This window comes from Eutrigla gurnardus (genome assembly GCF_963514095.1).
Source record: "Eutrigla gurnardus genome assembly, chromosome: 11".
Taxonomy (NCBI): Eukaryota; Metazoa; Chordata; class Actinopteri; order Perciformes; family Triglidae; genus Eutrigla; species Eutrigla gurnardus.
Genome location: NC_139925.1, coordinates 15881277 through 15903033, shown reverse-complemented (window position 1 = coordinate 15903033; position 21757 = coordinate 15881277). Strand labels below are relative to the sequence as shown.

Sequence of the window (21757 nt, the reverse complement as noted above, 5' to 3'; positions counted from 1 at the left end):
GATTTTGAATTACATCAGTCTTTAAAAAAAAAGAAGCTGTTTTTATACTTTCTGAAACGTCGACAAGTTGTGGAAGTGTATTATGGGTTGACATTGATGGAGTTCCTCAGGAAGCAGGTCAAGCCCTTCATCAAAACACTCCTGACTTTTATATATCAGGTCAAACACAGTGTTATGAGTGAACAACTCATAACACCAGGTATAGTAGGCTATGCTTTTCCTTAATAACGTGGACACACAATCATGAAAATGGAAAAGTTACATTTTTAATCCAAAAGGTAGACTGATGTATTGTACAGTTGACATTGTGGAGACACATTATATAACAACACAGTAGCACAAAACCAACAGCTTGTGCGTTTTCTTTTTTTAAATCCATACTCAAAAAATACCTTTCGCTTGCATTCAAGTGGAGAAAGGTCATCCATCATCGTTACTGTGGTGAATCAAAATTTATTGTGTTGTCCCTATGAAGCATTTTAGCAATACATCTACAAATATCAGAGTGATTCTACTTCACCCAAATGCATCTGTAAGGGAAAATAATGACTTTAATCAGGTTCCTGCAGCTCTCACTATTATGTGCCTTTTATCTACCACTGAATACACAAATGCTTTTGTGGCGACGGTAAATACGAAATCAGCATTTCTCAGGCTTACCGCACTACTGAGCAATACCTTATCAGAGCCCTATAACCAAGACAGATACAGCCCCATATTTTCTTTTACTGCTTCTTAGAATACCAGTGATTCATAGCTTAATGGGTGGAAAACATGCCTCGACACTGCCAAGGCACTTATCAGAGACTGCCCTGATTTTCATTCTATTACAGTTTGAAACTCTACCGAGAGAGAATCAGCACTGATCCTCTAAGTCTTAGCTCACGGACAGATTTTGCCTTGTCTTGCAGGTTGTGAAAAGTGGCCGCTCAGCTGCACTTCTGCCAGGTTTTGGACGGGTTCTGTGGCTGTGAGCCAGGTGTGCCACAGAGACCCTGGCTGGTGAGGACAAGGCACTAGACTCAGCAGGTTGTTCTGGTTGTCTGGTAGCAGAGATTCTCGCTCTGATTCAAAAGTCAAGGTCAAGTCCACTCGAGTCCAATCTGAGCAAAGCAGTAGAGGAAAGCCAGCATAGGCGGCGCCATGGTCGACCAGCCTAAAATGAAAAGAAAAGCAATTAGCTCAGTTATAACAGGAAATATTTTGACTGCTACATAGAGTCTTTTTGAGGTAACTACTATATTGAGGTAACTACATTCTTTTGCAAGAGCTAGAGAAACTGAGCAGTAGACACTTTGGTTGTTCTCTATGCTGTACTGTTTGTGTTACAGTTATTCTCTTGTTCTATTTATAGCTGCGTCTTAGAGGGTCGAGCAGGCAGGTAAGGACAGCTGTCTGTACCCCCCCCCCCAAATTGGCTCGCCTCCAGATTATCTCAGTAACCTGCACCTGCACCCACAATGCTTTTCAATGGTCTATTCTTTTCCATTCATGTCAAAATCTAATTCACATACACACAGGCTGCTTTATGCACAGCTGTACTGTCCATTTCCTGTCTGCATAAGAGAAACGCTAAGGCTGGAAAAGCCTGATTTTTGCTGATAAATATTTCCATGCAATGCTGAAATGAATTGTTTGTTCGTATACAGAACATTTGCATAATTTCCAGCAAATGCCAGATCATTCTTAATGTTGGTTTAAATCACATTAGACGTGCTCACACGCAATTTGAAAATGCATTACTATCTCAATCAATCACACAAAGCCTTTTTGCTGAGGGACCTGCACGCACCATGAGTGTAGAACGTGTACAGCGAGTAACTTCTAAATGTGTTGAATCTACCTTCCATTTTGCAACGTGACCGTTGTTCCTTCTACTTATTACGAGCTCCTGTCAGAGAGTGAACAAAATCAAATCTCTTCCAGTTGCATGTGACTATGACTCTAATCAACCAGGGCTATAATTGCACAATGGTTTCGTTCGCCACCTGATTAACAGAGTACTTCATGTTGAAATTAGGTGAAAGTGATTACAAGGACTGTGGACTTCTCAGTAAAGTAAAAACTGACAACTTGGTTGGTTGACCTCTTGCTTTTCCATCTCTCTGGATATGTTGCCATTAGACTGATAGAAACATCAACTCGTGTGGGTAAACAAATTAGAAAATGCATGACATTTTGTTTTCATCGAGCATCGGTCGCCAGGTCCAACATTTTAATTTGCTCAGCTGTACTTAATGTCATGTAGTGCTAATTAGCAAATGCTTTAAAATGCTAAATCTGCTTAACGTCTTCATATTAGCCTCATCACTATGATTAGTCCACTGGAGTACATATTCTAATTGAATGTAATGATTGATCATTTTGAATGAATACGACACACTGTGTCTACTGAAGGATCACAATTTTAACAACTCTCTATGTCACTCGCATTATGACTTGTGAGTATTCTTACATCGGGTGTATCGGGAAGCATGCAAAGATAACAAAGACACATCCTTAGTCAACATATATACGACTACAGACACATTGTGATTCAGAATTTGTTTGCGCAGAGAGGTCAAAGAGTGCAATTATGCTGGTGCATGCACCAGTAAAAAAATCCCAGACAGGCTGATTTAAAAGCATTGATCTCACGTTAATGAAGCAAACCACAACTCTCCCTCTGTGTTTTATTATGCAGAAACATGCCGGCACAAGGAATAGCTTCAGGCATTTCTGGTGAATCCCTTACATTTCATTGTCAAGTACAAAAACACAGGTACACAAGCAACAACATGATAATGTGGTTTGATCAATGGTCTACTTAAACATTTGAAGTAAGTTAAAAAATACTTTATTTTTTTTTGTATTTTAATGGCCCGAATGAACTTCCATAAAGGCAAACTGAGATTCTCTATTTAGTTTCTAGGTCTTACTCTGAAAAACAACCTGCTATTATTTTTAGGTTTCTTTTAACTTATTTACACCAAGTCAGAAGAAGCTTAATGTTACACACAATTTGCTGTGAGACTGCCCAGCTTCCAACTTTATTTTTTACCGTCACAATAAAGCTTAACTGGTGACTGGAATATTTGTCAGTCTGCTCAGCTTGACTTGAAGATACTGTGTGACATTTACAGAAGAGAAATGTTATTCTGGATCTGCTGGATGTGTAAATAGGCAACTGTTTGCTAGGTAGCACATAACACTTTAAAAGATGACACTGTTGTGTTTACAGCTTGTTTCAATGATCCCAAGTGTCAACAAAATAATAACATATAATAACAATGCTTTAAAAATGAGTTAATTGCGCTTTTTCATTGAGCATTAATTAACTGTTCTTGTCCATGCTTTATTATATTTCATGATGAATTATGAGCGCTGAGCTAAACTCTTGACATTGACTTTGTGCCCAACCCAGTGGCGAGTGCAGCTCAGGCTGCTTATCATGAGTAGACAGGCTTTCAGGAGGCCTGCCATCTCCTTTTAGGTAGCAACTGTGCCAAACAAAGACATGGGGGGCAAAACAGGGACTGGCAAAACCACAAACAGATGTTCTCTATTGGGAAGAGTTTGCCCATGAAATGCCTCGGTATAACCTCTTGTTAGAACACATTTTTATAGTCCTGGACCCTTACTTCCATCAACATTGCTTTTACTATTAAAATTTTAATATTTATGTTTACCATGTCATAGTTTTACATGTGATATTCTATTCTGTTAGTAGTACTACTTCAAATAGTAGTTGTAGTAGAATGCTGCTGGAAATGTTGCACAATGCAACTAAACAGTCAAATTAAAAGACCATGTGACTGTAGACTGTAGACTGTAGAGTGACTGACTACAATAGAACAAATAAATGCCAACTGAACCAATCCTGCAAGACAGAAGGCCCGCAGACATTCCTTCTAAGTGTTGTGGAAGACAATTTACCTTGAATGAAGACACGCTTCCAGAAGATTCTGCCGACATGTATCCCCCCAAGGAACACCAGATTAGACAGGATGAGCATGGCAGTGGAGAAGGCAGAGAGAAGGGCAATGCAACGCCTCTCCATCGCAGCAGAGAAATTCTGCTCCTGGGAAATCAGTAAATAAATATGTGAATTGCAGGAGAACCACAAGAGATTTTCATTGTGAATCTGAGAAACAAAGAGGAGCAAAGCACCTGGTACTAATGAACTGCGTGGCCATAAACTAGGGGATTACACAGTCTGCCATCAGACTATTTTGAGAACATTAACCTTTTCCCAAGGCTAGAGGCCACAGAAGCAAGATTAATGTTTCTATTGTGTATGTATTGGAAATACATGGCTCACAATAATGTTGGTGGTTAACTGTACATGCCAATTAGATATGACAGGATCCAACCAGTTTGTCTCCAACTCTGTACTAACTGTAGCAGCTCCAGGCATTATCTCCTTTTTCAAATCAGATTACATGAAGCCTTCATTTCTAGCTACAGGAAAGATTTCATCACGGTAACACATCTTAACTGGAAATCCAATTGATGAAATAACCAGGGAATTACATCTATGTACATTTTTACACTCTTTTAACATGCTTTTTTTTTTTTTTGCACTGTCGGAGGTAAATTGGATTTGGATAACAAACTTACAACAATGGAATGAATAAAGGAAGAGGCAAACAGAGACTTCAGTCCGTTTTCCACCAGAACTCCAGCCCAATTCATCAGGGCCCAGTACTGCAAGTAGTCATGGCCACCATGCCAGAGGCAGACGAACCCGAAAGCGAGGCCAGTTGACATCATTTTAGAAAGATGACCATGCTTTGAACCTCCCAACGGTACATAGATGTATCTGGAACATCAGTTTAAAACTTGAAAAGAATTCCATTAAAACACAATCAGAATGACAAATTGTCCAACACAAAGAAAATGCTATAAATGGTGATAATAATGGTCATTATGGTGATAACAGACAGATCTTTTGTAAGAACAGGACGTGGACATATCGCAGCCAGTGAATAGTGAGGATGTAAGTTTAAAAGAGCCTTTGGAAATGGCACAAAAATGCTCAGAGTGCAAATAACACAAATTATCACCTCCTTTCATTGATGTTGAATCAAATCACCAAGCTGTGACGTCCAGTGCAAAAATAGAGGTACTTTGGGGAAAATCAATGCTAACAAGTTTTTAAATAATCTGTAATTGGGTTAATGATTCCAAAGTGTTTTTTTTTTATTCGCACCAAAACCTTGACACACATTTAAACCACTTTCTAAGTCAAATTCAGCTTTTTCCATCACTTTAGGTAGCTCTTGTTTGGGTTGGCTGAGGTCTGATTTCAACATTTTGGTTAAAACAAACAGTCAATATATGTAGCAAATAATGCATACATTTAATTTGACTGTTTTTCTGTTTAAATTTGATTACAGTTCATGTGATATAAAATTAGCTGTATATTCATGTTACAGTTCACATGGTATAGTGATATCCCACCCAATAAAGTAAAGATGCATGCCGTGAAGACAAATGGCCTTGGATATTGTGAGATCGTCCGTCCCTGAGGTACCGAGAGTCTTAACATGCTACATCACTCCAACACACTTAGACACAAACAAACACGTTCTGTGTTGCTGAGCTGGGAACTAATTATCTCAGCCACCCTGTGGATAATCAATGTTCCTGAAAGATGAGCCAGCATTTTCTGAGCCTCAAATAGAGTGGCCAGCCTGGCCATATTGGAGGATGAAAGTAGGCATGAAAGCAGATGGAGAGCAACCAGAGTGGTGGAGCGAGAGCCAACTGAATACCTAAACATATTGAGTAGCTATCGGTCTATTTACATTAATTTGATGTAGATGAATTCCAAACAGATGTTAATCACAATATGATGATTCTAAGACATGCATCGCTGCAGCACCTGAGTGATCTACTGTATGCGTTATGAAACACCTGACTGCAAGCAGAAGATGCAGATGACAGACATGCAGACTGCCTGGCTGACTGTTTTTGTTGGTGTCTGCTCTCACAGAGACACGCGTACTTAATCACACCCACATCAATCCATGCCCCCACTTATTTATTTATAACTATCCCCCCCCCCCGAAAATCTGTGATCAAATGCTCCTTCTCGTGTGCAGCAATATCTCCATCAAACAACCAGAAGGAGCTTTTTTGTCGGTTGGTAACTACGAGACACAGTGGAACACAGACAGGGAAAGCGTAATGGAATGGTGAAGAATGAGCCACTTAGCTGCCCAGGGAGACGGGGTGTCATGTAGAGCACATCATTTAACACCTACGCACTCATTTGGTGCTCTTCAGACAAATTCAACAGAATTTCAGAACTGCATTAAAACCTCTTTAAAAGCACTTTCACAAGAAGGAACGTTGGGGCATTGTGTCATGGGTATCATTTTGCATCTGCAACAGGATAATTTCAAGTGAGGCCACTAAGCAGGAGATAACCATTTTCAAATGGACACGGCATGAAAATGGAAACTTACATTTGCAATTTAAATGCTGGGATATTTAGCAAATTAATTAGCACTACGATGGGCAAAATTTCCTTCTTAACTCGTCTTTTGCATCTGAAAAGGCAGGTGTACATGCGCGCCATATGTGGCAAACCGAAACTAATTAGCAAACAAAAAGCAGACAAGGGAACATTTTTCACAGAACATCAGTGGGTTTTCTGACAACCGTGCCACTGTAGCGTTGCCTTAATATGGCAACCCGCGCCTACCAAGTGGACCGTCACCTCCCAATAGGCTGCATTCAGCCAAGTGTATTATCATTAAAAAGCAGACAAACTAATAACGGTGTTGTCCAAAGAACAAGTGAGCAGACACATAATGCAGCCATTACGTATGCACATATTAAACAAGGAGGCATTTCTCCAGGGTGCGGGAGCACTAACACAACAGAAGAACTGTTCACCAACAACATCTCATAATCATGAGAAAGCCTACATGCAAATGCAGCATCCTTATCCATTATGATGAAACATGTGGGCAGGCAGCTGGAAAATGCCACCTTTTTTAAGGTTATTCAACTGTCAAGTTCAATGCCTTGCAGGAAACGAGCTCCTTACACTAAGTGTGCAAAAAATAACAGATACAGTGTGATTAAACACAAGGCAAGCTATTCCTAATATAATTCAACACAAACTTTGGATAGAAATAACTATAAATACCTAGTAGTCAGAAAGATGGACAGACAACATAGATTAGATGGGGGGATAAAATAGATATTCTAGAGCAATTATTTGATTTAGATGACATTTCACATTTTTGTAATCATTAACATCTGAATTAGTCTGCCCGACGCTCATGAAGTGCCTCTTACCTGATGAGCCATCGATACAGACCCTTGTCAAAGTGCCTGAGAATGAAAAAAAAAATGGAAGAAATGAATAGTGAGTCAGAAATTTACATAATAATATAGCACTGAGTGAGAAACACCTGAGCACTGCGCTACATATGCACTAAGCATGATGGGTATGCGTTTGTGTGCACACTCTTTGACATTAAGCAGATTGGTGTTTTTGTGTGTGTGCTGCCTATAAACTGAAGCTGTTGTGTGAATGATGTCAGTGGACAGCTTTATACATTCCATCAATGTTGTCAACATTGGCCAGCTCAGCACACAGGCCGGATTGGAGTGCATTCGGTGTCAGCACATTGGTCAATCTAGTCTATAGCCTTTTTTTTTTTTTACAGCAAAAAAAAAACACAGACTTCAACATCAATTGTATGTGCTCTGAATTAAGAGAGCATTTCCGCATTGATAATTATATTTAAGAACAGAGTGATTTTGCTATGAAGGGGTATAAATCTCTACCCTGGTCATTTTGAATCTAGATTTTACTCACAGTCAAACACTGATTCATTTGAATGACAACATGTTTTTGTTAATGTATATCAAGAGATTTGCATTCATGTTTGGGCAGTCTAAATCTTGGTCGGACACTCAAATGTCAGTATATTTTGTACATCTAGCTGAAACTAATGCAGTCTTAAGGATCAGTCCTGTAAAACACTAAATTCTACTTTCAAGAGAGTTACAATTTAGAAAGGTGTTAGTTCAACTTTATTATCTTTGTTCTTATTATTTTATCTTAAAATGTCTTTAATTATTTTATATCCTTAGCTAAAGAACTATATTATTTTGACGAATGTAGTTTGTGATGATGTTGAGTTGTAATGCATTATACAGACAGATGTTTCTGTTATTTAGCCTACTTTTGTTAATTCAAAATCATAAAAACACAAGCAAACTGCAGCTTCCAAAATCATAATTTGAGCTAGGTGTACCTAATAAACTGGTAACTAGGTTCATATTTTGCAGTGTATCAGCCATTAGTCTTCCCTATGTTCAGAATAACTGTGCATCCAAGTCATCAAGGAAGTCATCAAAGCTAAATTGTGAAGACAAAGAGCATAAACTTGCATAAACCTGAATGTCCTATGTTTTTCAAAGCAGTGGAAGGCTGTTGCCTTTAGCCTTTTATATTTGAAGTCCTGCTGATTAAGGTGCTTTATTTCTATCTTACAAGCACTGCAATGTATGTGTGTTCATTTAACTTGAGCAATTGTGACCCCTTCAGCATAAACCAGGCATAGTCTTGTCACTTGCTTGGTGGCAAAAGTGTTAAATGATTTTAATAAACATAGCAATCGTCATGAAATGTACTTTATAGATGTTGGTGGGGAGTGTGTGTGTGTGTGCTCAACATGTGTAGCAGAAAGGGTGAAATAAATTACTGAATTGCCCTTTTCAACCTCAACAAGCAAGAAAAGTGGGGAAGGCGAGAAGATAAATCAGAGGAACAAATGTCCCCTATAAGGCCTTCTGCCCTAAATCCTCACAGACTTAACTGACGTTGTCACCTGGTAAATGTGTGTGTGAGAGGCTGCGACACATCACATTACCTTGCTGACACCAAGCTGTCTTATGTACTATTGGTGATATGTTTGTTTTCGTCTGATTTTAATGTCTTCCAGGCTTGTCTTGTCTTACCAGAGAAAAGGCAATTATCAAATAATCTCTTTACGCATTTTTGTCAAAACAGCTTCAATATGCAAACTTAAAATAACTGGTTGATGAACAAACCAGGTGTGAAATAATAGCCTCTTCTTGTATTCCTCTGATTTCATGCATTTTATGTTCAATCTTAAATCCTTCATTTCCCTTTCATTTCCTGTGTTAATTTAATTCTCCAGACTAAAGATCCATGTGACAGTCTCTTCTTTAAAATGTTTGTATGCATCCTGGTAACCCCGTGTTTAGTGTGCACACAAGGCTCAAAATGTCCATAAAGAAAATAAAGACGGGCGACAGCATCCAAAGGAGATGAATGCAGTTTGTGGACATCTTTTTTCAAAAAAGAAAAATGCTGTATAAAAGTAAACGGAGCAGCAGTTGTTCTAAGAACCAGCTGGATTTCCTGGACTTGAACCGCTGGAGCAGGTTTGGATGAATCTTGTTCAACAAATTTGGATGTTGCTGTTGACTTCCTTGTCTTTGCTGGAACTGCACATTAAGTTAAGTCTGTTTTCTTTCTCTCTTCTATTCTCCTGCGTCAGGTTGATGTGCAGAACTTCTCATCTCCCCTTCTACCCTCAGCTTAATTGCATCTATTTTTGTACTGGCCCTTACCCTGCTCATTGTCTCCTTGGACAGTTTATTCAATTAAAGGACATTTGATTTTCTCAGCAGGACTTGAATTTGGTTTCTGTTGAATTAATGGACATTTTATGAGTGAGAGACTTTGTTTGAAATTGTATTTATTCAAAGATTAAATTGATGTGGAAAGATTAAATTGATGGTTTGTGTTTTCTTTTTATCTTGGGTACTTTTGTAGCAAGAGGTAACACGCTATCTGGGTTATCAGTGCAATTTTTTTCAATAATTTTAAAGTGACAGATTTAGAATTACGATTATTCTCCTGTCTGATGCCTATTTTACTTTAAATAATAGGGACAAATCTATCTAAATTTGCTCAACTTTGCTGTCGAAGCAATGCTGCTAGAAAGAAGCAGCCTGTAAATGTAGGAATAGTCCCAGTGAATAAACCATTTAAGGTCAAGTCTGGATGAATGATATAATCTTCCTGAGGCAGAGGTGACCTATTGTTCTGATTGTCAGTAATGACAGAAGACAATCCACTTTGCTCGGTCTGAATCCGCCAAAGCACAGTGAGCACTCCGGGTACTTGACACTAAATGTACCTTTTCTTTAAGAATAACAGGTCATTTAAGTGTTAAGGAATGCTGCGAGACCAATACAATACTAGATTTATGTCAGTGGCATGGAATTGGTTCTACTGTGTGATCTTACCTCCACATCCCTGTGAAACTGTACATGATGCTGACACAACGGGGAAGCTTTGGGGGAACTAGATTGTCCAAAGTAGCCAGCATGGATGGAAGGCCAAACAGCACTAGATATTTCACATAAAAGAACTGGACGAGTGCCAGGGCCAGACCTCCTATGACAGGGAGGAAGAGAAGGGTTCAAAGTCAGATTTCTTATTTGTATGATTAAGACACGTTAGATCATTTTCCTATGTAAGTTGAATATGTTTTATTTATAAAGCCGAAATACACTAATATGCCTCAAAGAGCTTTACAATCTGTACAGCATTCAACACCCTCTATTATTAGACCCTCTGTTCAAAATGGGAAACCTCCCACAAAAAACCTTTATTAAGTGAAAAAGGGAAGAGACCTCAGGAAGTGCAACAGAGAAGGGATCAATAGATGATGTTAGAACTTGGCAAAAATCATTTGCTGCTGACATTAAAGAGCTGCTGAGAACAGTTAAGCAGAATTGCAAAAAAGAGGCCAGTAACTGATAACAATTTAGTTTCTTTACCTGTTTATGGCAAGGGGCAGATAGGACAACGGTGAGTAGGTAAATTACTGAATTAATTCATTAGTAATGGAACTTCAAATTCCCCAAGGAGATTTACTTCTAAAAATAGATCAATATAGGACTGTGCATGCAGAGTATCTATAAATTTTGTTTCTGATGTTTTTAAATTCAACGTGATCCATGTTTGTCTGAAGTAACAGGGAAACATTAAAGCTTAAAATAAACCTTGTGCTGAACATAACAGCTAAAAACACATAGTTTAAAGACTTACCCAAGGCCCAGGGAGGAAGGATTTCTAAGTAGGTCTCATTAGACTGGATGGAGTGCATGTACATTACATGGATCATGTACTCTGCGGTGCACCACCACAGTATAATCCGTCCTGATTTTAGCACCAAGTTACTGAAAGCAGATTTGTCCCTGTCACACTCCTCAGAGGGCCTCCCCATCTGGAAGTGTAGAAAGTGAACTCATTAAAAAACAAGCAGGCATAAAAAGGTGAGGCAGATGACATCAGATCAAATCAATTGTAGGCATTTCTCTAAATATCTGAAAATAGTTATTATCCTGCTGTGAAATACCCACCACGCATGTCTGCTCTGTTTTTAAAAGGGTGGCCTGAGATCGCCTCTACTTAGGAACAGCAGTCAACCTCCTCCAGACAGAAACAATTGGCAATTTTATAGCATTTGCAGTTTAATTCAGGAGTAGCTTTTGCTGGCTCTCTTACCTGCTCGATGTAGTCTTGGTATGTGATAATGGGTCCATTGTAGAAAAATGGGTGATAGAAGGTGTATGAAAATAACCAGCAGAGCTGCACAACTCCTCCACGGTCTACAGGACACCAGCAATGCTCCAGGCTATAGCTGATGAAGCGTAGGCCACAGACAGCAACACTGAAGAGTAGCAGATAGTACTCTTCCTCAGTCTTATACCAGCCTCTCTGTGTAATACAGAGGAATGGCCAATTATTTTTAACACATTCCCGGGGAACCCATATGTTATCTGTGACAATCCAGCACTACATTTAGATATGCTTTTCAAAATCACTCACATAATATTACATTAAAATGAGAACGTTAGCAGATTGTAGTAAATTTCGACAACTGATTGTGGAAATCTGTCAACTCATAGGAATAAACATATGCTTGAGACATTTTTAATGAGGTCTTCTGAAGAGCATTGGGAATACCAATTCTTTAGAAATTGGGCTTGAAATCAGGACTTCACTGTGTACAGTTTTGTGTGTACAGGAGTGCTCGATTTGACTTCATACATTCAAATTTCCAAGCATTGTGACTGGAGTACAGTTGCCAGGCTCTAGCATTGCTTGGTGTAACACCTACTTTGCAGTTAAAGAGTGATTTTGAAAAAGAATATGCTTTCCAATCCACCCAACTTTCATATTGTGGTAGGGCCATAGAGTAATGCAGCTGAGTGGTCAAATGCTTGTATGTCCCCTTGGTATCATGCGCCCCCTTGTGTGCGTTGCAAATATGACATTTGCTGATAATGAATGGCAGGTGAAACAATTGATAACAAATAATCAAACAGTAAATCTCAACTTGACTTCCAGTATCATATTGAAATGGTTAATTTATACAATGCTAGTAGGCTACAGACACAGACTCACTTCAAGTAGAAATTGGGTCCCTTATTCTCTGTGACTCTTTAATTTGATTCACATAGCAAAAAGCTTTTTAAATGTGTCTTTAACTTTTACTGAAAATATATGTTTAAGTTTTCTGTTCAATGATTTTAAGGCAAGATAAGTTTAATCCAGGTGATCCCAACCCACCTGGATCTCTTGAAGTGGTTGCATGTGAAGTGTGGAGAGCAACAGCAGGTTGCAGGCCCATGACAGAGCAGACTTTCGCAGTTGGGCCACTGAAAAGGACAGGCATAGGTGGACCAGTAGTACAGTCACACCTCTGATCCCCAACACACTACTGGCTGCTAAGAGGCCATATATCGTGAGTGCTGGCACCCTGAACTATTGGAGAAAACAAATGTTCGATTGAAACATCTCCCACCTGATAGCAATATTCTACTTGGCAGTACTGTAGCAGCTGCTTCCTACCTTGGGGTAAAAGACACTGGTCAATCTTGATATCACGCCATGACCTATCAGAGTCCACAGCAAAGACTTCTTAGCCCATTGAGTCCAGAAAGTCCACTCAAAGTCTAGTGGGTCCTGAAAAAAACAACTTACTTCACTAAGGGCCTTTCAATCACACCTGAAGCCTGTTTGAAAAGATGCTTGGAAATGTCAAGATGTGTTAATGGCCATTCATTTTATATTGAACAAGGTCTTTCAAAAACTTAGCTTAAAACTTAACTTATTCATAGCTGAATAAAACATGGTTTTAAAGCCTTCAGTGACACCAAAAAAGCTTAAATTGGGACTGAACACTGTGTGGACATAAAACAGAATTTTCAGTGATATGCATCATAATGTTGCTTTTCAATCAGTAAATTCAACACTAAACTTACCCTTTTAAAACCCTCGACAAGGCCTTTTTCCAAATGGAATTCTCTCTCTAATCCGGCTTCATGCTCTAAGGTACAAAACAGGAAATAGCAGCTTCATTGTTATTGACCCCATCGTCTCAATTCATTGAACCAACACACAGAACTGTCTTATCTACTTTACCTTTGGAGAATCTGTGCAGCTGGTAGAAAGAGTACAGATGAGAGCCAAAGGACAGCACCCAATACGCAAAGATTTCTGACCATGGCAGGAGTGCCATGATTTCATCAGGCAAAATCACTGTGCTAAAGTGCACCTAAAACAGAGTGAGGCAATTTGTCTCAAGTACTAATTGGCAGTTACAGAGTTGCTTAAAATTGGATTATAAAATTATATCAATTATATCTGTGGGAATACCTCCGGACATCAAAAAAATTTATTTTCACGTTATGAACCTATAAAATTGTGCGCTGGTGTTGATATCAGTATGGAATTGCAACCTTAACGCGTTTTTGTCATCTGAAGTACATGATTCGTGACGTGATGGCAAACCATTAGCAAAGCGCAATCACTGCTGTTGCTAGGTAACAATGCGCCCAGAGGTTCCGCAGACGTTGTGACGTAGATCATAAGAGGCAAAGTAAAGTAGCGTTAGCTTCCCTCTCCAGCGACCAAACTAGCTACCGTTAAGTTTCCGGGCACCGTCTTGAGATTGGGAAAAGCCTGCCACAACCGTTTTGGTCATTCGTTTTATTCCCACATTGATAGTTCATCTGAAAACGTCCGCAAACTATCCTATTTGAATTGCAGTTAGCTTACGGTAGCTAAGCTAGCTATCACATAGAACAAGTTGCATTGTTACCTAATAATAAAGGGTCTGTGTCCATTGCGAAGCTGTAAATTGTAGACTGCACGTCATGACTCGTAGCGTTTGGACCGGAGGAACTTAGCGTTTGTCCATCCCGGCTTTCAAAATCAGAGGTATTGAATCATTCTTCTTCTTTTCCCTTGAAGTGGAAAATAACTTTTAAGAGCATGGGCGCCCCCTACTGTGCGGGAGTGGCTCGTCAACTTATCCCAGGTATTCCATTCGGAACAGGGAAAACCAAGATTGCTGAAATTTGCATTGTACATACAAAAATATTTTAACAACATAAATGTAATCACTAAATATGTTTTCATACACATAATGATTTCTCTTGACACTTTAATCACTTTACAAGAGGACTGTTACAGTTTGAATGGGTTTCTGGTGGAGAAACTGTTGGTACAGTAGGTTAACAGATCAGCAACTGACTACGCTCACCAAATGAACAGATAGAATAACAACAAACAAGCACTGGGAAATAACAAATAATACCACCTTGACATCAAGACATGATGCACAATAGTAACAAAGCATAAATCTGTCCTTCGTGCTTAAATCATTTTTTCCTCATTGACAAAATCTTGCAACTTCTCAGCAAAAACCTTTCTGACAAAGTAACGCGTGTTTAGACTCAACTTACGAACTAACCGTTTGATTTTCCATCCTACCACAGCATCTGCAGCTTGTTTCTTTGCCTTACAACCAAATACAGAGCAAAATAAGAATATTACCACATTTCACGTACGCTTTCAGTTATCCAAGGATTCAAATTCATCAATATAACAGTTAACTGTAAGCTCATCTATCGTGTGTGCATACATTTATGCATGCGTGTGTGCATGGGCACAGTGAGGTGTAATCACAATATGAATTTTTTTTTTCACAGCTCATCGGTCTCTCCATCGAAGGGCACACCATCTGTCTCCATATGAATGCTTCCGGGCTCACCGCTGCCCACCCAGCCAATAGGAGTGCGGTTGAAGGAAGGCCGACAGCCGATGTCTTGTTGGTACACCACTGCGGGTTCAGGCTCCTCTTTGGCCTCACTTTCTGGCATCTGGAATTTCAGGAATTGGTTGGCCTTTTCAAAGCCGCCGAAGGGCATGGCAGACCTAGCAAGGCAAGGTGAGAGGTTTATAAAAGCCCCTGTTTGTCACAAAGCACCTACAAAGTTGGGCTTTGAGGGAATTACCTGTTGAAGCTTTTGAACTTGCGCATATCCTTTTTTTCAATGGGACCGGGCATTCCGGTTTTCAGAGTGGCTATCAGAGTTTCGTCACCCTTCATGGCCTTCTCCCATGGTGACGTATATGTCTTCACAAGAAGCTGCTTCTGAGATGCATCATCGCTTCCACCTCCTGTGACGAGAACATCCATGGCTAGAGCATAAGTCACCTTCGACAGGATTTACTAGCACTTAAGTAGCACTTGTTTAAAGCTGTAAAAGTAGCCTATATATTGAGTATTAATATTTGTGATTATTTATGTAGATGAAAATTTAAGGAAATAGTTTTAGGCGTTCTTTAGGAAAATCAATAGAAATCAATAGAGTGGTGCAGGAATAAGTGCTAGAAACTGGAAATGAGTTAGTATTTTTGCACTTTCGGTTCCCTCATCTTGAAGTTGATGACGTTAGCCTTTTGCATCTGGATTTTGCATTCAAGTTTGAAAAATCATAAAACCGTGTTTATTTGTGAATATTATATATTCTGAACAAAACAGGGAATGTATTGTATTGTTTTTGTCACATTTGCTGCTATAATCCACATCCAAATGGGAAAAATCCCACTTGGGGAGCAATGCTAACTTCTGCGATTGCCCTTCAAAAATGTATCATCAGTGCACCACTTTATTCCACTGTCTCTTATACACTAAATATGGCACTAAAGCCAGCAGCTGGTTAGCTTAGCACAAAGACTAAAAACATAGGGAAAAAGCTAGTCTGATTTGTCTAAAAATATAAAAATAAAATCTGCCAACACCAAATTCTCACATTAAATCTAATTTGTTTAATCCACACAAAATGGTTTATAGTGCGCTTCAGATGTACTGGACCATAAAATCTTCCTAAAATTGCCAAAAGATGACACCAACCTTTTAGTGGAGACCAATCACTAGCACCTTCTTTATCTCCATCTTTCCCGTGGTCAGCCCCACCCAATCCTCCTGCACCTCCTGCTCCTCCTGCTTCTCCCGCACCTTTGCTACCAGGCTTCGGAGGAGGCACAGGGGGCCCTCCTCCAGCACGAATTCCTCCAAAATACTGGTGTCCAACCTGTTTGCTAACAAAATGCCCACCAATATTTATCATGTCACCTCCCATCTGACCTCCCAGAGAGGGAACAAACTTCTGGAGGTTGTCCTGAAAGAAATAGGATCAATATAATCAATTTAATGCCACACAGCACATCCATTTGTATTTGCTGCTTACTGGTAACCATGTTTTATCTTCTAGACAAGCCTGACAAGCATTTAGTCATTATTATGTATTGGAGGCCTTTGTCTTCTTTCAGACAATTAAAAAACACTAATCTATTGCTGTGAAGAATCGATAATAATCAATGTGTAATGTGTCCTCAGGGGGCCATCTATGGTTTGCAGAGGTACTGTTGAATGATTAGGTTAAATTAAAACAAATATATACAAAGCTATTCATTTGTATATCTAAAACCATCTGATAAAGCATTTAGATTAGTAAAAAGTCATTTTAAAATGTATAATTTCTATGTCCAATCACTGCAGTCCATCAGGTACCTGCTTTTCCATGGTTAACCAGCTAATGTTCTAGCTCAGATCCAGTGGTAGTCGAGTTTTGAAACAAAAAAGTGATGTGGGAGATTAGGATTGATATATTTATAATGGCAGGCAATGATGGGTGAGGGTAAGCAGTATATAGTCCACATTTTTATTTGTTCTTTTTTTTTTTTTATCCGTAACAATCGTAAGTGGGCCTTAAGTTACAAAAGGTTTTAAATATCATTGGTCCAGGTGATTTAAAACTTAAAAGATCAAGTCCATTTACAGCTGTTCTCGTATGTTTCTTACAAACGTTTATAATATTAATGAAACTATGTGTTGTTTAATTTCAACAAGTTACAATTAAGGTGGCGAGTATAGATACGTATCTTCAAACATTGCCATTGTGGAATTTCTGGTTGTATTATGTAGATATTATCATTAAATTCATCAATCTTCCTTTGAAATCCCAGAAAAATGATTGGATTTTGTTTTAGTCTCACCATAGAGTCACTGCTGAAGACATCAGGGTTGTTCTCATGAATGAACTTCTCCACTCTCTTCTGCCTCATCTTGAACATCTTGGATCCTTTGTTGTTCATCAGGGAAAGCTCCTCCAGCATGATGTCTCTAGGAGTCCGGATCTTTGTTCCCAGGTCGAACTCGGACGCCTCTGGCTCTGACTCATACTCTTGGGACACGAGCGAACAAATGAGCATTACAATTAGAAATATCTTAAAGTGGAAACTATAAAACTAATAAATAATCACAAATAATACATTAAAAGAATTGTCATCATTGTCATCACAACCTTTGGGATAACAGATGATTAAATGTTAAATGCTTGTTTCATTACACCAATAATATTTCCTCCACTAAGAAAAATTTATAATATCCTTAGTGGGCAAATAACATATTTACCCAGAGGGATATATATTTAGTTATGTTAATTTGTTTTTTAAAATATTATATTATGTTATAGTTATCTATCACCCATGTATGTATTCTGTGTTTATATAAAGAGCTGCACTGAGCATATAGGAATTTGGTTTCAGAATCACATAATTGTATGCCAGCCTTACCATCCTGAGCGATGTGTGACAGGTCAGTTATGATCTTGGAGAGCATTTTCCGCTTGTTTTGCGGGGCAGGTTTTCCATGAGGCATGACTGGGGTTTCAGGAAAGAACACAATGTTAGCAGGAGCAATATTATGTAAACAAATGTATAAAACTGAACATATTCATCAGTGATAGAAGTGATGGAAGTGAACCTCTTTATATCAAGAGATGAAAGCTAAGTAATGTCTAAACTAAAACTAATGCAAATATTGTTTTAAATGCAGCAACTTGAGGAAGGTTTTGCTTGATGTCATGATTTCACGTAACATTGTTCCCTTTTCAAAAGAACTAATCGACACTAATAGGACTCCAAATAGTATAGCTGCAGGTGTAGACTTAAGTGTAAATTCACTGCAGGGAGTGGTTTTGCTCTAAAATACAATTGAAAGAAAAATCAACCGTCAGCTTTGCGATTATCTCATACCATGGCACAAACTTATCAAGATCACGCTCTAGTGTCAACACCTACAGCCATCAACAAGCATTGAAAGTGAATCCACTGGACCCTGATTGAATCAGACTGACTGGATGGTCCTCATTTTTCAAGTTCAAGGGAGATGTCAGTGCCCTCAGATTCCTCACGTTCCCCAATGAAACAGATGTCTGTCCCAAAGAAAACATATAGCTTAATGCGGGTTTGGGTCTTCTATTTAGGGAAACAAGCTCTCTACAGACACTGAGACTATAAACAGCATGCTGAGGTTCAGGGGGGAATTGGGGGTCAATGCTTTCTGGTGCTTTTTAACTGCAGTAAAATCGAAGGCCTCTGAATCATAAAATAGCAAGTTTTGCAGTCTGCATGGGGCCATATCACACACAATTGATGCATATTGACATTAACAGCCATATTCCTTGCACATTGTTGGCCTTTTTTTTAGTCTTGGAAATGTATCTGATTATCTTGTGTGTTTATTTTACAGTTGTTTTTTTGTCTTCCTGTGCAAATCAGCACCTTCAGCTCTCAACAGGCCAGTAAAGTGGCAAAACATCTCATCACATCTACCAACTGTAACTCAACCCGCCGCGGCTATTTTTAAAAGCCACTTCCAGCCAAGACATTTTAGCTAAGTGTAATGACGTCATTCAACTATCGAATTGGCTTGACACCACCCTTAAGGACACAATAAACAGCTCCAGAAAACAATTCTGAGGGTATGTTTTAATCACTCTCTTCACACCGGTGAGATCTGGAGCAGTCGTGGATGTTATCAAGGAGGGTTTTGGACACTGTTTTAGTTGCTTTAAATAATTACAGGCGTCACAAACCCTTGTGCTCAGATTTACCATCCCCCTGTCAGGGTTTGGTATCCCCATATAAAATCTTTGCAACGCCCACAGAGAGGAATGATTCCCTTCCTTTGGTCATTTTAAGACCAACCAAGAAAATCTAAAAGAAGCAAAGTAACTTTTCTCTTAATCTTCGGTAGAATCAAAAGTATTCCCCTCCAAAGTAATAATCTGGTTTACTGAAGATCAGCTGCCATATCAGCTGCACAACCTGCAGAAATTATGTTTGGGAACATTTTACAGATCTTTATTGCCTCTCTCCTTTATTTGTAGTTGCCAGCATTTAAAATCCAAGCTGTTTATAGTAGAACAAAGCACGCAGATGGGATGCAGATCCACTCACCGGGTTTTTGTTGCAATCCTGGGCGGAGAGACAGATCTATAAATACCAAACAGAGAAGAGGAGACCCAGGGCGTAATGCTGGTGATCCGGATCACAAGTTTACAAATCCCTCAGTGCCTCTAACACCACCTATGGCTGGACCCAGGTCCTGGGAAGTGCAAAACCCACTGTACTCTGGGATGGCAGGTCTTCAGAAGGTTGGGGGTGTTGGTGGCAGCAATGTTGGTGTCAAGACGGGAGGAGGAGGAGGTTGGGGTGCGGAGTATGAATAGGGATGGGGGGGGGGGGGGGGTGTATCTGGGTTTTGGCTTGCTGAAAGTGCTGATGGGGATATTAAGGGAACAAAATCATTCTCACAGATGGTTCAGAAGCCTATATTTAGTAGCAAAGAACGAGGGGAACAGAACTCAGCTATAAGATCTCCCCAAAGGACTCTGTGGTGTTTTTGTGGTACATACAAGTGCAGAGGGCAAGTTTAAGGTTAAGCATATGTGTGTACACTAAGGCCAGTTTGTGTTTCTAAGTGAGGGTTAGCTCCTTCACCCCCTACATTACTCTAACCTGACACTAGATTGTCACATTTTCAGTTTCTCCAAAGCATCATGTGACTGGACTTGATTGACATTTAGAGAATGTTTCAAGAGCTACAGCATGAATGCATGTTTGATAGCCAGGATTTTTAACAAATACTGAAGAAGCTCCCAGCCACGTGAATAAAAATGTTGACAATTCACAGAATGCAGCATAGTTGGCATAGACACAATGGTGTAATTGATCTTTCAAAGCCTTCTCCACAATGCCAGGATATAAAACTTTGTTCTAAAAATATGAAATATCTATCTTTGACTCATAGTCACTGCTCTAGGTTGTTAAAATTGTAAGTGGCATTATCTCATATTTTACCATATACTGCTGAAAATTGTGGCATCAAGTTCTGATGCTTATTGCAACCGACAGTAACATTTCACTGCAGTTTTGGGAACTTTGTTGTGCATAAATTATATATATTTGTATGAACACAATTGCCAGTAAAACAATCATCCAACATAATCATGGGGCTCCTCACTGAGTTTCAGGTTTGTACGAATGCTCAGCTGAGTTAGGACTGCTGAATCTGACAGCAGTTTTTTTAAGCATGCCTTTGTCCAGTCTCGACTCACAATAACAGGTCTTGACCCCACAGCACTCTACCATCTTCAAAGTCCTTTTGAAAAGGTTTATCATCTGCTGTATGAGCACTACATACACACAGATGACACAGTCCGTAAGTGAAACATGTTCTACTTGCTTCTAACCACATGGGGCCTCACATAAAGGAAAAAGTAAAGCAATCCGTCTTTTGTTGTCCCTGTCTGTGTCCTCCTTCAAATCACGTCTTTGTACTCACTTACTGTATAGGCCTTCACGGGGGGATTTTAAAAATCTGCATTTACTGTGCTTTGATTATGCTTGCCTCTCGTTTTGCCTGGTTTTCATCACATTTTTGTTATCTTCCTGCTTCTATGCCTCCTCCACAAGATTCCATGCCTTGGGCTATAAATTAATTGGCAAATGGAATGCCGACCAAATATAAGAATAAAGAGAGAGGGAGATATTTAGGGTTCGCTTCATCAAGAGAAGTGATGAATTAGATCATCTGAAACATTATCTGGCTCATCTCACTCTACTTCTATTTCTGCTACTAGAAATAATATGATTTCATACACAGGTACTATGGAGACTAATGTATATTGTATTTTTAATACAGAGATGGAAACATTCCAGAAGCTGAGTTTTATTTTTCTGTTTGAGTAAAATGTCCTTTCTTCTATAAATAGTCTTATGTTTGGATTAACACCCCTATATATAGGCAGCCTTTGAGTGTGGAGGCTGGCATCATAATGCCCCTCAACTGTATGCTCAGAGAGGACTCCACAGCACCACCGAGTGGCAAATATTTTAAATCCAGATGTGAAAGTAAAGAGATGTGACTTTTCACACATTAAGTCAAATAATGTGAATCACAATACTTTACCCCTAGAAGTTAGCTCGACTTCTTGTCCTCTTATCTTATGAATATGCCATCATTAATTAAAGTGTGAATATTGTGATTTTCTCTGCATCTTAACA

General features: G+C 39.2%; 2 protein-coding genes across 2 annotated transcripts; both read right to left on the bottom strand.

Moving 5' to 3' along the window:
* Nucleotides 1-239: 239 nt before the first annotated feature.
* hhat (hedgehog acyltransferase) lies at nucleotides 240-14283 on the bottom strand. The gene is made up of 12 exons (XM_084021242.1): nucleotides 14157-14283; nucleotides 13478-13610; nucleotides 13318-13382; nucleotides 12905-13018; nucleotides 12623-12817; nucleotides 11555-11767; nucleotides 11096-11273; nucleotides 10288-10438; nucleotides 7294-7329; nucleotides 4600-4801; nucleotides 3916-4060; nucleotides 240-1156 (listed from the first exon to the last, which is right to left on the bottom strand). Exons 2-12 carry the CDS (start codon nucleotides 13572-13574, stop codon nucleotides 1083-1085), a joined length of 1470 nt encoding a protein of 489 aa, XP_083877368.1. The 5' UTR covers nucleotides 13575-13610; nucleotides 14157-14283; the 3' UTR covers nucleotides 240-1082.
* Nucleotides 14284-14484: 201 nt separating this feature from the next.
* Nucleotides 14485-19895, bottom strand: myoz1a (myozenin 1a). Its single transcript, XM_084021269.1, has 6 exons — nucleotides 19649-19895; nucleotides 17981-18067; nucleotides 17402-17589; nucleotides 16257-16524; nucleotides 15355-15520; nucleotides 14485-15274 (listed from the first exon to the last, which is right to left on the bottom strand). Exons 2-6 carry the CDS (start codon nucleotides 18063-18065, stop codon nucleotides 15043-15045), a joined length of 939 nt encoding a protein of 312 aa, XP_083877395.1. The 5' UTR covers nucleotides 18066-18067; nucleotides 19649-19895; the 3' UTR covers nucleotides 14485-15042.
* Nucleotides 19896-21757: the final 1862 nt, after the last annotated feature.

Excerpts from the sequence above, each read along its gene's own strand:
- hhat (XM_084021242.1), bottom strand. The coding sequence starts at position 13,574 with ATGGCACTCCTGCCATGGTCAGAAATCTTTGCGTATTGGGTGCTGTCC. Across the intron at positions 11,768-12,622 it reads AACCACTTCAAGAGATCCAG|AGAGGCTGGTATAAGACTGA; the intron begins GTGGGTTGGGAT and ends TGTATTACACAG. Across the intron at positions 4,802-7,293 it reads CTGTATCGATGGCTCATCAG|ATACATCTATGTACCGTTGG; the intron begins GTAAGAGGCACT and ends CTGATGTTCCAG.
- myoz1a (XM_084021269.1), bottom strand. The coding sequence starts at position 18,065 with ATGCCTCATGGAAAACCTGCCCCGCAAAACAAGCGGAAAATGCTCTCC. Across the intron at positions 16,525-17,401 it reads TCTTCAGCAGTGACTCTATG|GACAACCTCCAGAAGTTTGT; the intron begins GTGAGACTAAAA and ends TATTTCTTTCAG. Across the intron at positions 15,275-15,354 it reads AAGTTCAAAAGCTTCAACAG|GTCTGCCATGCCCTTCGGCG; the intron begins GTAATTCCCTCA and ends TTGCCTTGCTAG.